At 47.3% G+C, this 17,357-nt stretch overlaps 1 protein-coding gene and 1 pseudogene across 2 annotated transcripts in view; one reads left to right on the top strand and one right to left on the bottom strand.

Annotated features, from left to right (window-relative positions):
- The window catches only part of sntg2 (syntrophin, gamma 2), a gene marked incomplete at its 5' end in the record, with an annotated part of 206,049 nt that extends 195,663 nt beyond the window's left edge, over window positions 1-10,386 (top strand). Inside the window, one exon of the mRNA XM_083633124.1 lies at window positions 9,790-10,386. Within this exon, the coding sequence (XP_083489250.1) occupies window positions 9,790-9,918 (129 nt within the window). The 3' untranslated portion in view covers window positions 9,919-10,386. The remainder of the gene's footprint in view (window positions 1-9,789) is intronic.
- Window positions 7,624-8,483, bottom strand: LOC310774222 (SPRY domain-containing SOCS box protein 1 pseudogene; annotated as a pseudogene). The gene is made up of 2 exons: window positions 8,460-8,483; window positions 7,624-8,328 (listed from the first exon to the last, which is right to left on the bottom strand). The product of its transcript is annotated as an SPRY domain-containing SOCS box protein 1 pseudogene (transcript).
- Window positions 10,387-17,357: the final 6,971 nt, after the last annotated feature.

Genomic DNA, 17,357 nt, shown 5'->3' with positions numbered 1-17,357 from the left:
TTCCACTGGTTGCATTCCGTTGCTTTGCGGCTGAGCTCCGGTTTTGCTCCGTGCTCTGTGCTGCGGCAACACTCACTGGCTGCGTGTAGAGCACGTCACGGCTCAGCTGCGCCAGACAGCTAGAGTGACGAGACCGACAGGTTCTCACGGTGAAATCGAGCGAGACCATAATTTGTATGTGGGATAAATACAACGACAAACAGGCAGAAGATCATTGTTCCCAACTGGAGGAGCAGAGGAGGGGTGGACTTGCTTGGTGTTGTCCTTGTAAAAAGGATGTGTTGTGTCATATATTATTTTGTGGTTTTCCACTTCAATTATGAACTTTTCCTCATACATATTTGTCCTCTGGCTTGATATTGAATGCTGTAAACACCTCTGCCCTGTTGATTTCATGCCTGGCTCCGCCCAACTTGCTGCGGCTTTGCTCCGTCATCCGTGAAAAATAGAACCCTTGCATATCTTTTTCGGAGAGCTCCGGATCGTCGGAGCTGGGACGGAGTAGACACGCAACGCAGCGGAGTAGGTGGGAGTTGACACAATGATTAGAGTGGAAACGTATCGGCTCCGATGCCGTACCGCAGCGCAGACGGACCGAACACGGACCTAGTGGAATGTAGGCGTAACGTTATGAACATGTAACTGAAGTTGGCCGCAGTGTAGCTTAATTCTGAATGTTGCCAAACTTAATTCATACTGACGTTTTATTTGGTTGCCAACTCGCGCACGGCATCGCGTGTGTCGCCTGTGCAGGCACGTCAGAGTTTCTGAAATGTGCCGTTCCAAAGTGATTACATGGAGCGCTCAGCGGAGAGCGTCACCAAGAATTTCACTCTGGAGGGTGGTTTTAAAATGTGTCGTTTCCTAAGCGCGAATTTGCCGTCGCCGTCTAAAAGGGAGGCACTAACGATAAAATAATTCCCCGTTTCCATAGGAAACCGTCCTCGTGTAAAGTGCCCCCAAGAATGCATTCAAAGCAACCCCCCGCCCCCATCTAGGCTCCTCAGACCACCTCTCTGTGATGCTAATTCCTGCATACAGACCCCTGCTCACCCGCAAGAAACGCTCTGTGAAGCAAATCAGGGTCTGGCCAGAGGGAGCTATGTCTGCACTTCAAGACTGCTTTGAATGCACCGACTGGCAAATGTTCAGGGAGGCCGCCACCGTCGGTCAACACACCAACCTGGAGGAATATGCTGAGTCTGTGTCCGGATACATAAGCAAGTGCACAGATGATGTATGTCTTTTTAAAAACATTCCCACCGCGCCAACCAAAAACCCTGGCTGACCTCCGATGTGCACGCCATGCTGAGGGCTCGAGACGCAGCCTTCAAATCAGGTGACCCGCTGGCCCTCAGATCAGCAAGAGCCAACCTGAATAAAGCCATCCGAGTGGCAAAGCGCGCCTACGGGCAGAAAGTCCAGGGTCACTTCCACGACTCTCGTGACACCAGGCGCATGTGGCAAGGGATCCAAACCATCACAGACTATAAGCCCACCCCCCTCCCCTGCAACAACAATGACATCACCTTCCTCAATGAACTCATGCTTTTTTCGGCCGTTTTGACTCACTCAACAACACACCTACAAGCAAAGCCACCCCCCTTCACAACGAACAGGCACTCAGCCTAGACACGGCTGATGTCCGGAGGACCCTGAGGAGAATCAACTCCCAAAAAGCTGCAGGCCCGGACAACATACCTGGTTGTGTGCTCAGAGAATGTGCTGACCATCTAGCACATGTCCTCACAGACATTTGTCCCAGTGTGCTTCAAAACCACCTCCATCATTCCTGTGCAAAAAAAAAACACAATCTCGTGTCTCAATGACTATCGCCCCGTGGCACTCACCCCCATCATCATGAAGTGCTTCGACAGGCTTGTCAGAAAGCACATCACTTCAAAACTCCCCCCCCACTCTAGACCCATTTCAGTTTGCCTACCGCCCCAATGGGGTCATCCCTATGTTCCCCGGGTCCTATGTTCCCCGGGTCCTATGTTCCCCGCTTTTCCCAAATAGGGTCCTATGTTCCCCGCTATGTTCCCTGGGAGAGGTTAGGTTTTGGGTTAGGGTCTGGGGGAGGTTAGGTTTAGGCATGGGGGGTGGGAGAGGTTAGGTTTTGGGTTAGGGTCTGGGGGAGGTTAGGTTTAGGGTTAGTGAAAAACGGGGAATATAGAACCCGGGGAACATAGAACCCGGGGAACATAGACATGATCCCGCCCCAATCGCTCTGCTGAGGACGCTGTGGCTTGTGTAGCCCATCTAAGCCTTGAACACCTGGAGGCAAAAAACACCTATGCACGCCTGTTGTTCGTGGATTTCAGCTCAGCGTTCAACACAATCATTCCCCAGCACTTGGTAAACAAACTCAGCATACTCAGCCTGAACACCCCCCTCTGTAACTAGATTTTGGACTTTCTCTCAAACAGACCCCAGTCTGTGCGAGTCAGAGACAACTCCTCCAACACCATCTCACTGAGCACCGGCTCCCCCCAGGGCTGTGTCCTGAGTGTCATTCTGTTCACCCTGCTAACCCACGACTGCCGTGCCAAATCCAGCTCAAATCACATCATAAAGTACGCGGATGACACGACAGTGGTGGGTCTCATCAAAGATGACAGGGAACAGGACTACAGGGAGGAGGTGAAACACCTGGTGGACTGGTGTAACACCAACAGCCTGCTGCTGAACGTCGAGAAAACAAAAGAGATCATCATCGACTTCAGGAAAAACCAGCACAACCACCATCCACTCATCATCAACGGCTCCACAGTAGAGACAGTCAAAAACATCAAATTGCACATCACGGAGCACCTGTCCTGGTCACACAACTCCTCATCACTGGCAAAGCGGGCTAACCAACGCCTGCACTTCCTGTGGCGAATGAAGCGAAGCCCACCCCCCCCAGAGGGACCATTGAGAGCATTCTAACCAACTGCGTTTCCCTCTGGTATGGAAACAGCAACGCCATGGACCTGAAATCTCTGCAGAGGGTGGTGAGGTCGGCGGAGAGAATCATTGGGACCTCTCTCCCAACCATCCAGGAGACAGCACACAAACGCTGCATATCCAAAGCCCTGAACATTGCCAAAGACCCCACCCACCCCTTCAACAGTCTGTTCACCCTCCTGCCTTCCGGCAAGAGATATCGCAGCATCCGGAGCAGATCAGCCCGGTTCTGAAAGAGCTTTTTCCCACACGCCATCATGCTCCTTAACTCCCTGTGACACCTCCCCCCCCCCCACTCACACACACACACACACACACACTCGGACTTGGACTCTTTGATCCCTCACACACTACCATGGTTGGTAAACAGAGACTTTATTATGACCTTCTCTACCATCGTTGGTACTGTTTAATGTTTGTTTTTAATTTAGTTTTTAAATTAGAGTAGGCTATTTTATTTATTTATGCTGTTTTAAAAACCTCTTTAGCATGTGCAATAATCTCCTTAAAGCACTTTATTTTTTAATTTACTACCTTTATTGTCGGTTGTCAGTACTTCTCTTGAAATTGCACTATTTGTGGGCTAGATGCAATCGTCATTTTGTTTCTGCCGTGCCTTGTGTATTGCTTAAATGACAATAAAGCTGATCGTGAACTTGAACTTGAACAAAATGTCTCCCTCTCTCTCCCTCAATCTCTCTCCCCCTCTCTCCCTCAGTATCTCCCCCTCTCTCTCTCCCTCAGTCTCTCTCGCTCATTCAGTCTCTTGTGTGTGTGTGTGTGTGTGTGCCACTGATGACATCAGTGATGTCACAATGATGTCACAATGCCTATGTATGACATCATCAGTGATGGTATGACATCATTGATGACATTACTGATGACATACATAGGCATGTAGGCAGGTAGGTAATTAGGGCAATCACCTAATTAAAAAATCCTGCTCTGTCAGGTCACCTGCACGGCTGTTCTTTACACCCCCTGAAAGTTTCAGCCCGATCACACATAAAACGGCATAGCTGTGGCCGGACAAAAATTTAAACAGAGAACAGAGATTGCCCACATTGCCAAATTTATAGATAGATGTATGTTTGACTGATGTCTGTATGTTCTTGACTTGTGTTTTGATATGTCTGTAATATGTTCTTGACTTGTGTTTTGATATGTCTGTAATATGTTCTTGACTTGTGTTTTGATATGTCTGTAATATGTTCTTGACTTGTGTTTGATGTCTGTAATATGTTCTTGACTTGTGTTTTGATATGTCTGTAATGTTCTTGACTTGTGTTTTGATATGTCTGTAATATGTTCTTGACTTGTGTTTTGATATGTCTGTATATGTTCTTGACTTGTGTTTTGATATGTCTGTAATGTTCTTGACTTGTGTTTTGATATGTCTGTAATATGTTCTTGACTTGTGTTTTGATTTCAATCATGAGAGGCCAGTTGGTAGGATTTGACAAACTTTATTTAGCAATCGGCGTGCATGGCAAATACTTTGGCGCATGACTCCATTGGCCAGTGGCGCTGCTCTTGAGGCAAGAGGAGGGCACCTGCATAGGCTAGGAGATCCCCCCCCCCCGTGGGGGATCAGGAGTCAAGACTCGTTGGTGGCGGACTGGGGAGGTGGGTGGGGCAAAACAACGCTTCGGAGGACGGCTTCAAGGGAGATGGACTGCTGAGAGCTAGCTGCTGCTATGATCGGCCAGAGAGAGAGAGGTGACGTAGAACCCTTGCTATATATATGAGGATTATCTGACGTCATATTTGACGTCATAGCAGGCGTCATGCTAGGGCTTTGAATGACCACGTTATGCTAGAACTTGACTGTCGTCAGGGGATGATCGGATTATGCATGAGTGGCCTTCTGCTTGAAATATGGTCTGGAGACCTCACTTCAATCATGAGAGGCCAGTTGGTAGGATTTGACAAACTTTATTTAGCAATCGGCGTGCATGGCAAATACTTTGGCGCATGACTCCATTGGCCAGTGGCGCTGCTCTTGAGGCAAGAGGAGGGCACCTGCATAGGCTAGGAGATCCCCCAAAAGGAAGATCTGATTACCGGAGGTTAATTGAGATCTGCAGGCGCCGGTAGTTGATTGTACTTTTCTGGCCTTCGACCTTTTTAGCGACTTACAGCTATTTGCGGCTGGCGCTCCCACCTCGGTCGGGCACCTCGCGATAGCGCTTCCCAGCTTGGCTCACCTGGCCGCCTTGGCGCTTCGCGATTGTACTTTTCCGGCCTTCGGCCTTTTTAGCGACTTACAAGCTATTTGCGGCTGGCGCTCCCAACTCGGTCGGGCCTTCGATCTTGGTACGTACTTTTCCTGCCTTCAACCTTTTTAGCGACTTACAAGCTATTTGCGGCTGGCGCTCCCAACTCGGTCTGGCCTTCGATCTTGGTACGTACTTTTCCTGCCTTCGACCTTTTTAGCGACTTACAAGCTATTTGCGACTGGCGCTCCCAACTCGGTCGGGCCTTCGATCTTGGTACGTACTTTTCCTGCCTTCGACCTTTTTAGCGACTTACAAGCTATTTGCGGCTGGCGCTCCCAACTCAGTCGGGCCTTCGATCTTGGTACGTACTTTTCCTGCCTTCGACCTTTTTAGCGACTTACAAGCTATTTGCGGCTGGCGCTCCCAACTCGGTCGGGCACCTCGCGATATCGCTTCCCAGCTTGGCTCACCTGGCCGCCTTGGCGCTTCGCGATTGTACTTTTCCGGCCTTCGACCTTTTTAGCGACTTACAAGCTATTTGCGGCTGGCGCTCCCAACTCGGTCAGGCTTTTGATCTTGGTACATTAATGTTTGACTTGGCGCTTCCCGGCTTGGCCTACTTGGCTGCCTTGGCGCAACTACCCTGACTTTCTCCGACTCTCTCTTTCTCTATCCCCCCCCAAAAATGAGCCGGGGAATTTACTGCGCCTTACTGGGCGCCATGCTTACGGGGAGCCGCCACCAACGAGACATTTTAAAGTCCGGCACACTGTTCGTTGCCATGCTCACCGATTAAGGGAGGAGGGTTCTTTGGGCCGCCAGTATGGCCGCCTGCTCCGGGCGGATGTAGCTGGAGAATGCCGATGAGGACCAGCGGCCCATTTGCTGGAGGGAGGCGGAGGACACTCCTTGCTCGGCGGCCGAGGTGGCCGCTTCGATCCTGAAGGAGTGGCTGGAGTAGTTCTTCGTCGGGAGGTTGCATTGCTGGAGCGTCTGCTTGAGGTGCAGGGTGAACCAGGATCTTGTCATGTGGTGACAGGGTGCGATGAGGAACAGGGGAGCCGAGGGGCCGGTCCGAGGCCTGAGCTTGACGTAGTGAGCCATGGACGAGAAGGGGCAGAAGGGGGGCTAGTGCCTTCCTGTATGCTATTGTGTGCTGGGGCAGCAGGCTGAGGGCAGCGGATGCCAACGACTCAACAACTGATCCGTAAGGCCAGGGACATTGTGGGGCTGGATCTGGGCTCTCTGACTGCGGTGTCAGAGAAGAGAACGTTGTCCAGGCTACGCTCCATCATGAACAATGACTCGCACCCACTCCACGGCGTGCTAGTCGAACACAGGAGTACGTTCAGTGAGAGACTGATTCCACCTAGATGCAGTACGGAGAGGCACAGGAAATCATTCCTGCCTGTGGCCATTGGTCTATTTAATGCCTCTCTTAAAAGAGCACCTCGGAGACGCTCAGTCTCCCTGAGACTGAGCCAGCCGATAGGTTAACTGTGCCTGGCTGAGCCACATGTAGCGTATAGGGCAAGCCGACTTAATATAGTCCAGGGTGCAATAATGATAATTGACACGGAATGTATACTTACCTGACGTATTTTGTATTTTGCTACTTAGACATTCCACTTAATTTTGCTTCTAGCGCATTTACTAGTTATTCTATGCTATGTTGTGTTTTTTCTGCTTATTGCTTAATATTGCATTTGCATTGCATTTACTACTGTTTATTTTATTTTAAGCTATGTGTGTTCTGTGAGCGAGCTACTGTAACCTTTCCCAATTTCCCCTCGGGGATCATTAAAGTCATTCTGATTCTGCTTCTGAAGAAATGCCAGCGGCATTTTACTTTGAAATTCGTTAAGAACAGGAAGTGGTGTATTAAGACCGGGTAGCTTAACACGGAAAGACGTCAGCATTCCCTGGGCCGTCTGGCTTCGGTCTGAAAGTTATGCAGTAACACTCATTTTAGCTGATGCTCAGACAAGCTCCATGGGCCAGGGGTGTTAGAATGGCCCCTTGCGTGGTTATTATTATTATTGTTGTTATTATTATTATTATTATTATTATTATTATTATTGTGACTCCCGCTGGCCATTTGCCAGAAAGCGATTTCCGCTTAGGCGCCGGAAATAGGCAGGCTGAGATGCCCACTGGATAGAATAGTCAGATCACAGCCCAAATAACTTGTCAGTCAGCTTCGCTTTATTTAGTCAAAGCACGAGGGACACCTACGGTACATGTGGTGTTTTCAGAGCAATGTAAGACAGTATTTCTGTTTGGTGGGGCGGGCCGTTGCGGGCAGACGGAGTATTAAAGAGATGAGAATACGTCTGATTTTTACTGGACTGGTAGATTGCCCGTTTAAATGCTGAAGTACTGATACTTTCCTCATGGGTCCTTTCGCATCCACGGGTGACTGGTCCTCCGGGGTATGCTCGGTGTGCTGTGGTCGTCAACCCCGTCCTTGGTAGAGCAGGTAGCTCTTGAGAGAGGCGGGCAGGGGCAGTCCGTGGATTCCGCTCAGGCGGTCCCTTCCTAGAGCCGCCCGCACAGAGCGCCTGCACAGGTCCATCAGAGGGAGGGATCCGGATCGAGTCCGTTTATGTACCGGATTCGTATTTCGCAGTGTCCCCACACGGCGCTCACTGCGGGGTACACCTTCCTGCCCTTAAGTCCTCCGAACGCCACCCCTAGGTATTATGAAGGTGTCGTCGGGCTCCAGGAAGGCGGGGTAGGTTCTGCCCGCGTGGTTCTTGCCGTCGTGGTAGAGTTTACACCGGCCCAGGTCCCAGCCCCAGGACTCGGTGTTGTTTCCCACCAGGACCGTGTAGCCCACCGAATGCATCGGCGCGTCGCCCGTGGCCACCCCGACCACGGCGTGGGACCCCCTCTGGCGCGTGGCCCAGCTGATCTCCCACACGTGCAGTCCCTGCGTGTAGCCCACCCGGCCGCGGATGGCGTCCGTGCTCTGCGCCACGGGTTGGCGGTGGAGCACCAGCTTGTTGACGTCCTTGACGAAGATGTTGAGCGAGCGGTCGTCGTTGTTCCAGGAATGCTGCACCTGGACGTCCGGGCCGGCGGGCGGCATGTCCAGCAGCCGGTCCAGCCGAGAGGGCTTGGTGTGCTCCGGGGGCGTGGCGGATGCCAGGGTATTCGTCTGGGCGGGTTGGGTGGTGGTGGGGAGCACGTCGGCTTGCTGCGCGGGCGGGGGCGGGATCGGCTGCTGAGCCGGCTGGGCTGAGGCGAGCGTGGGGGAAATGGGGGGGGGAATTTCCAGCGCCCTCAGGCGAGCCTCCACTGATCTGTTAGCATCTAGCAGGGACAGCAGGATGGCTCTTAACGGCCCGGGCAGGATCGGCTGCTGCTGGGCTGAGGCTAACGTGGGGGGAATGGGGGGGGGGGGGGGTTTCCAGGGCCCTCAGACGAGCTTCTACTGATCTGCTAGCATCTAGCAGGGACAGCAGAATGGCTCTTGACGACCCCTGTCGGCTCGGCGGAGCTACGAATGGGGCCGCTTCCGCTTCCGGGGCGGCGGCCTGGAGGTCAGTGCGACCAGGAAGTACGTGGCGTCTCGCGGCGGCCCCGCGGCCTGCATTTCCCCGGCGGCTCCCGGCTCTCGGGGCAGCTGCCTCTACTGGTCTTCGCCCGCGGCCTCTCGCACGTCCGCGCCGAGCGGCCTCTCCCTCCGGCACGCTCGCACGCGTTCTTGGGCGTCCACGGCGCGGCGCTTCATCTTCTGCTCTCCTACCACGGGCCGTCACAGTGGCGCGCCCCGTGCCACGGGAACGCGCGCTGGGCCTTCTCGTCGGGGCTATGCTGGCAGCCTGTGGTCCGGTCGCTTCGCCAACGTCTTCGTCAGACACCTCGGAAGGCAAGTACGCTCCGTGGCCGGTCCGGAACAGGGAACCGATGTCTAAGCTGTCGTCACAGTCCATGGACTGCTCTGGCTCGGAACTCGACATACCAGGAATGGAGTGGGGAACGTTGAGAGATCTGCGGGGAATATCCGCGGGTAGAGAAGGCTTGTGGGTGCTGATTCGGTCTGCAGATCTGGTGCAAAACAACGCTTCGGAGGACGGCTTCAAGGGAGATGGACTGCTGAGAGCTAGCTGCTGCTATGATCGGCCAGAGAGAGAGAGGTGACGTAGAACCCTTGCTATATATATGAGGATTATCTGACGTCATATTTGACGTCATAGCAGGCGTCATGCTAGGGCTTTGAATGACCACGTTATGCTAGAACTTGACTGTCGTCAGGGGATGATCGGATTATGCATGAGTGGCCTTCTGCTTGAAATATGGTCTGGAGACCTCACATGTCTGTATGTTCTTGACTTGTGTTTTGATATGTCTGTAATATGTTCTTGACTTGTTTTGATATGTCTGTAATGTTCTTGACTTGTGTTTTGATATGTCTGTAATATGTTCTTGACTTGTGTTTTGATATGTCTGTAATACAGTATGTTCTTGACTTGTGTTTTGATATGTCTGTAATATGTTCTTGACTTGTGTTTTGATATGTCTGTAATGTTCTTGACTTGTGTTTTGATATGTCTGTAATGTTCTTGACTTGTGTTTTGATATGTCTGTAATTATGTTCTTGACTTGTGTTTTGTAGGAGCTGGAGTTCACTAATCTGACAGCTGTCCTCCACTGTATACATTCTTTTATCGCTGCCAAAGTGGCCTCCATGGACCCTGTGTTTCTGAGCAGCCAAAGCTTCCCTGGAAACTCCAAGAACAGTTAAGAAGACACTTCCTCACTGTCAGGTGCACCCGAGGCACATCCACAGTATTTTATGCACAAAGTCAACTGATATGTATATCTTGCTCTTGCTATTTTTGTATCAAATGTTGAATAAGAAAAATTTGTTAAACAACTTTGGAAGCAGATGATATTTGTACTTGTACAGATTGACTGACGATGGCAGACGGTGTTCATGGTGGCAGATGGTGTTCATTTCTAATAGCAGCAAATGCATTTAGGCTTGGCAACACAATGTGAATGGAGTCACACTTTTTCCATTTCTCTAAAGGTAGGAGTATGTTCGTTTCCATGCAGTATCTTTAAACCTTAAGATGGACACAAAGCTGATGTGGTGTTAATTATCCTAGGTGTTAAGCCTATTTCGCTTTGAAAGGCAGCACCCATGCCATGAGCAATGCGTGTAACTGTATTAACGTGAAAAGATGACGTCTTTCCCCGTCATTTTGTACCACGCACTTCTAATGCACAAGCACAGGTTCACTGAAAACAAAGGATCTGATGTTGCTCCACAGACAAGGCCAGATTTCAAATTCGCTGCAGAAATTTTACAGGGATTTTCTTACCTTAAATTGACTATTTGAACAGTTTGAATGGTTAAGGCAAAATAATAATTGTACATTAACATAAGATTACGTGCCTCATATAATCAAATGGAGGTTGCAGTTTCCACTCACATATATTGTTTTCAGTACATGTTCCATTTCAAGTTTGTACTCTAAACAATGTTGTGCACAACATAAGTAGTAGTTTAGAACATAAGTAGATGACTGAAACAAGCTTGTAATCTCTTCAAAGCCTCTCGAAATTGACAGACGTTGCCCAGATGATGCCCAAATATTTCTTTCTTCAAATCAGTCAGTTTCAAATCTCAGTACTTGCTGACTAATCAAGATGTGCTCCAGAGTTATAAACTGCAGAGGTTGTTGACTTCAGAGTAATGTTAAAAATTGACAATCCAAATTATGTTAAACAAATATAGTTTATACAAATATAGTTTTAAAATGTGATTATTTGACTTTAATCATAACATTCAACATAATATAACATTGTTGTAGTGATAGGGAAGCTACAAAACCATTTAATTACCTATATAACCGTATAATATGTAAACAACATAAAAATTGAGCCTAAAGCTTGTTACATTGGATTACCTTAGTTATGGTCAAACCAGATCGACATGTATCACCTCTGTTTATTATAACAGCCATTATAGAAGAGCAACACACTTCCCCGCTTGCCTGCTATGTTATTTACATCGAAAATAACATAGCAGGAAAGCCAGTAACAATGGTGTCTAGACCACAATTACAATTGTACCAATTGCTTATTTATGGACAGTACCTGCCCTACCCAAATAACCTGGGTGTTGGCCAGCTAGAGAACTGCAGAATGCCACCCTCCTTGTCCTGGCATTCAGTGCAATAAAAGTTTGGTTCCCCTAATGTGCCACTAGTGGGTACTTGGTACATCTTTTTCTTTACCTGGCAATTATGCCTATATTGTTTCACTCCTAAATCATCCTAAACAACTTGCAGTCACTCCACTCCACCTCCCCCTGCCAGGGTGGGAATTACACAGAAGCCATGGGCTCCATTGCCCCTCCCTCTCGCCGTGATGCCCTGAGATCTCTTAGGGCAGTGGTTCTCAAATGGGGGTCTGGGGACCCCCAAGGGTCCGTGGCACTTTGCCAGGGGGTCCACAAAAAGTTTTCAGGAAAATAAAAAGAATCACTTTTTTGTGTGTGCAAAAGCTTCATAGTTCAACGAAAATATGGTTCATGGATTAAATTGTAATCTAACAAACCTATCAATTTAAAAGGCAAGCACGTTACTGTGGAAACAATTAAGCTTAGCCCAAAATCACAAATCAGAATGAGGGGGTCCCCGGTATATTTTCTATCTTGTAAGGGGTCCTTGGCTGAAAAACATTTGAGAACCTCTGCAGCAGGGCACCTTCGCAGTGCCCTGCTACCAGCCTGCTACCGTCAGTTGCTTTAAAAGTGTCAGTGGTCTCAGTTTAATGTAGCCTGCCCTATGCAAAGGATGTGTAATTGGCTAATTTTAATACACATTTCAGAAAAATCACTCTTCACGATATATATAGAGCAATGGACTTTGTGCCCTAGCATGTGGCCTTGTGCCCTAAAAAAATCGCGACATTGAAGGCCAAATGCCAAATGCCCTTGTTCACACATGACGCCGAACATAAGCAGAACTGAAGCTTGAAGCAGGCACAAGCTGAACGTATGCCTACCGTTCACACAAGACGCCTTCTCTTTTCCTCTCAGCGCCTACTAGTGTTGCGCCTTGAAGCCACCCACAACTCCCATTGATTTCATGCCTGGCTTCACGCGTCACGCTTGGAAAATCGGCATCAATCCTGAGTGATCGCTTCAGCATGGCATGAGCGTGGCTTTGGCAAGGTGTCAGCGTGGCACGCGCGCGTGTGGTGTGAACGGCTTCGCCTGTTAACAAGAAATGACAGATGTGAAACTTGTGGGGTTCAGCGTAGGTACAGCTTCAGTTGAGCGTTGCTTCAGCGTACTGTGTGAACGGGGGCTTACAGTAAATGACGAAATTTCCACCCTGCCCCCTGCATTTATACCATTAGTCTCTCAAAATGTTAAACCTACCCTTCTTTGTTGTTGGTACTTTAGCCCTTTTTCAGTTGTTCTCAATAGGAGCATCAGCTAAATGTACTTGTAAATGTGTTATTAGCTATGCTGAATTCCAAGATGGTACCAAACTAGTGGCAGCCTGTTGCAGCAGCTCTCATTTGTTGTATTATCCTCAAAGTGTCCTTTTGTTGTAATTATTTTTGTATTAGCCTTGATACTATGTATTTGTTCCATTCTTACATACAGTAACTTATCCTTTGATGCTGCAATGACCCAATTTCTCCACAAGGATCATGTAGAAATGTCAGTGTTGAAAACGGTCCACACTGTTAAAAGCTTTACAAATCAATAAAGCAGTCACTATCTTTGACTTGAACCTTTTTAACACATTTAATGCTAGATACCGTTTTTGTCCTTGTAGGTAAAAGGTTAGTTTTCCTTTCAAGTCAAAACTACAAATGCAGATTAGAATGTATTAGAATGAGGACAGCTTGTTTTTGCTCAGCATGACTCGTTATTGTAATTTGGAAAAGATTAAAACTCGCTCTCAAGCTTCAGCTTCAATGTCTCTTTCATAAGTTATTGTAAACCGTTTGAGCACCAGGAAATGTACCGGAAATAATGGATTGGTTGATGAAGTAGGTGATGTTAACAATTCGTTTTACTGTAAGAAACCAAAGAGACAAATGGCATGTAACAACGCATTATCTAATTATGTAATCACTCAACAAAATGTAATACATTTTCACTTCATGATGTAATAACACCTGCATTTTGTAATAAACAGCCTGAACGCACATTATAATCCTTTATATAAAAGGGAGTAAGTGGGTTCTGCAATTTTGGTCATGTTTTTGGTTACACTCGAGCAATTGTGATGTCACTAATGATATCATCAGTGATGTCACTCACTGATAATGTCACAAAGTCTATGACATCATCAGTTATGGTAAGTGGGCTCTGTGTGCGAGTTTGGTGCGCGATCTCGAGCATTTGTGATGTCACTGATGATGTCACAATGTCGTGATGTCACTGATGTCACAATGTCTGGTCATTCGGGCAATTGTGATGTCATCAGTGATGCGAAGTTGGGCAATTGGGCTGCGGGCGAGGCCGTGCGAGCTGTGTATGCCAGCTGCAGGGCCAGCTCAGCGAGCTACAGGGCGGGTGAGCCTAGGAATCGAGCGTGCGAGAAACCCCCAACAGATTTTATTATATATTGCGGTGGTTATTACAAATGCAGGAGTTGCACTTTTTTAATTATGGTTATTATGTAATAACCACCGCAATATGTAATATTTTATGACAGAATGCAGGACAACTTATTATATATAGCATTCAGGTTGTTTATTACAAAATGTTGATTGATCCATCTTCAACCACATTCACCTTTAGTTTATTTTTGAGAAAGTTGGCTACATCAATCCAGAATATTCTTGTATATATACAGTGGGGGAAAATATGGGAAATAGTCCACAAGTTGTGTGTTTTTATTTATATTATACAAAAAAATCACATTTATAATCAATATCCAGTTTGAATCTTTCTAACGCATGTTTAACTGGATAGATTCTATGCAGTATCTTGAATGATACTTTTTTCTGAACATGCTTTTGTTTTGGAATTGTACTGTTAGTTATTACATCAAACACCATACTGTAGAGGACAAGGACACATTGAGAAAGACCCAAAAGTCTCAAAAGTTTGACGATGACTGCTATTACATTATTAGCTTAATGACATCCATAAAGCGAAGAACCAGACGACTTGATCCGAACTGTGACTTGACTTGTGGCTTACTTGTGTGAGTTGAGCAAGAGTGAACTGCCCCCCCCCCCCAGTGTAGCGGCTACAGTGTAGCCACTTTGTTCCTTGCTTCACCCAGTCCCTGATTAGATTGTGTCTGCTTTTTGTTTGACAGCCTCCACACCTTCAAAACATTTAAGCAAAAGATAGATCCCAAGCAGGTACACGCACGCACGCATGCACGCACATACACACACGCAAGCGTGCACAGGCACACACACAAAAGTTCAGCATGCATTCCACTGTGCAAGTCTATTTCTATTTCTCATACAACCATTAGGATTTGGATGCCTGAAGCTCCACACAGCAGAGCAAAACTGAGCCCAGTCACCGAATCCAGCTTCATACTTTAGAGTTTCATCCCAAACACAGTTTGGTGGCCAAGAGCCTTCTTTATTATTATTTTTACTTGGACTTCAGTTATTTTTGCTACTCTATGCTCGCTTTATTGTATTATTTTACTTTCCAAACTTAAGGGACATTTTGTTGGAAATGTGTATGCTTTCCCTTCAGCTGTGATTTGTGCTTTGGGAAACCAGCATACAGTGATTAAGAGTGAGAACATGAGTACAATATCCACTCCCTGTACATTTAGCTAGAAGGGTGAATTAAGATATAGAACAGTAATTAGGCTGGTTTAAGTATCATTAGCTGTGGATTTGTTACAAGTACTTACTGTAAGTAAGGACTGCTTGGTTTCATAGCCAGCACAGCACTATGATACAGTATATGCCGCATTTTCATTTTTCTCAAACAGAGATTCATTTGCTCAGAATTTGAGCCGAGGCGGTTTTGCGTCGAAGGGAAACCAGACGGCGTGACTTGCAGCTAGAGTGCATAGAGAGCCACACACGAGACGATCTTAAGCCCTCTGCTGAAGTCACCTCCGGGCGCCACCGCCTACACAGCATCATGAGGTTGCATCACCGCCTCGTCAAGCGTGACGTTCGAGTACGTTGCTCAAACTATTGACAGGCCGTGACCCTCACACTTGACTCGGGCCGGCAGCATTGGAGCCTGAATGCTAACCTCAAGTATTTTGTGATGAGGAGAACTTTCTGACTCCAGGGCAGCTGCTTTGGGCTCTCTGGCTGTTTCAGAAAGACTTTGAAAAACAGGTTACCACAGTGCTGAATTAAGCCCATTGCAAATCTCAGCAAGCTAGGATGGAGGCAATAGCGGGAATTGAATTGAATGACTCTCAAAGGAATACATAATGCTCAGCCATTATAATGGGATGAAAAGCTTTGCCATGACTTCTAGCATTTGCAGGGAAATGAATATCTCTGCGCAGAGCATCTTTTAATACAAACTATCTTTGTCAATGAAGTCAAGTCTAACAGAACGGTTGTCATAAATCATAATAGAGCAGATGAATAATTACATTTACGGCGGCTTCTTTCAAACGTGTCATTTTCAGAGATGTTTAGAAACCACACTTGCAATACTCATTTAATCAGTGAGGTCATTTGAGTTTAAGCAGAGGCGGCAGTATTCAGTCCATACAGTATTTTCGGCCTTGTGTAAGCTTTGATAGGCTGTTTTTTCTTTCTTTTCTTGGTTTTCTTGTTCATACCCTGGTGGAGGGAAATAGTCTGTTTTGGCAGATAGCCATGATAATAGCATGCACTCATGCAAAATAGCAAATAGTAAATAGCATGCCCCACCCCCACACCCCCATCATGCTGTGGAACAGTTCCACCAAACTGTCCTATCTAGAGGGATTTTAGGAGACAGGTGAGTTAGGGCTTATCTTTGGGGCAAAGTGAATAGCTATTAGCAACAGGCAAATCCTGTGTGTACTTTAGCCTGTTGTCGAAACAAATGTCTGTTAATGTAAAACAAATGTGTGTACGGTGACTTGAGGTATTATGGGACATAAGGTATTATGGGACACTTGATGAGTGAAAATAAATAGTTTTTGGGGCCGGTGTGCAGCATGCACAGCAGGGCCCTTACATTCCACTCTGTCGCCCGCATTTGAGCACGGATCCAGGCCGAGTAAATGTCTTTCCACTTTCCAGTCCGGTAGGTGGCGGTAATGCACCTCTGGCTAATAAACACATCGTTGCCTTGAACCAATGGTGACTGGTGAAAAGTGAAAAAAAGCTCTCTCTGACTCTGTCTGCTCCATGTGTGGGCGTGCCGACTCCCGACACACAGGAGGACAGACATAGCGAAAATGGCAGCGGCTTCTAGGGATGAGCATTTTAAGCAATTTAAATAGTCTATTATGAACGAGTGCTCGAGCACTCGCGCGGGGGGCGCGGGCTGTGTGATTACTATGGTAATGACTGAGCAGGGGTAATCTGCTGTGTATGGGGCTGTTCACACATAACGTTTGCATTTTTGCATGGAAAAAGCGCTACCTGGAGCATTTTTTTGTCAGGAGAGGTGTTAGGATGACGTCATCATTCCTACTTTGATGTCGTCATTCCTACTATGATGTCATCGATCTCTGATGATGTCACAAACGGTAGTGATGTCATAGCACAGGTGATGTCATGTTCGGATCTATAAAGGCCCGTTCCGGCAGGCCATCTCTAGTGATTCTTAACACATTCACTGCCAGCCGTTTTTCAATACTGTAGTTAGCTTCTGCCAAGGTTTTTTTTTTGAGGATTCTGGCTCATCTTTCAAGAGCCGAGGATTCGTTTCTGTTAGGATTTTGTGAACACACAATATCTCAAAAGAACTAATAGAATGTGTGCTTTCTCTGTCTAAAAGAGTTAGTTTGTAGAGTTAGTAGTTATGTAAGCATTAGCAGTTGAATACAGCATGGTTTCAGCATCTGAAAATGTATTCTGAGATAAACGGCTTTTTGTGAAATTAGATAGAACAGTCACTTTAACCATTCATTTTTGGCATCAGTAAGACGTCAGACATCTAAACAATAGTTTTGAACAGTCATTTCCTACATAACAGCAGGAAACACCCCTCTCCTTCAAACTCCTCCCTCCGTGTGTGTTCTTCTTGGCTGCAGCGGGCGTGTCACA

The sequence above is a fragment of the Poromitra crassiceps genome, assembly GCF_964638095.1.
Source record: "Poromitra crassiceps genome assembly, chromosome: 3".
Lineage (NCBI taxonomy): Eukaryota > Metazoa > Chordata > Actinopteri > Beryciformes > Melamphaidae > Poromitra > Poromitra crassiceps.
This window is presented reverse-complemented; position numbering and strand designations above follow the sequence as displayed.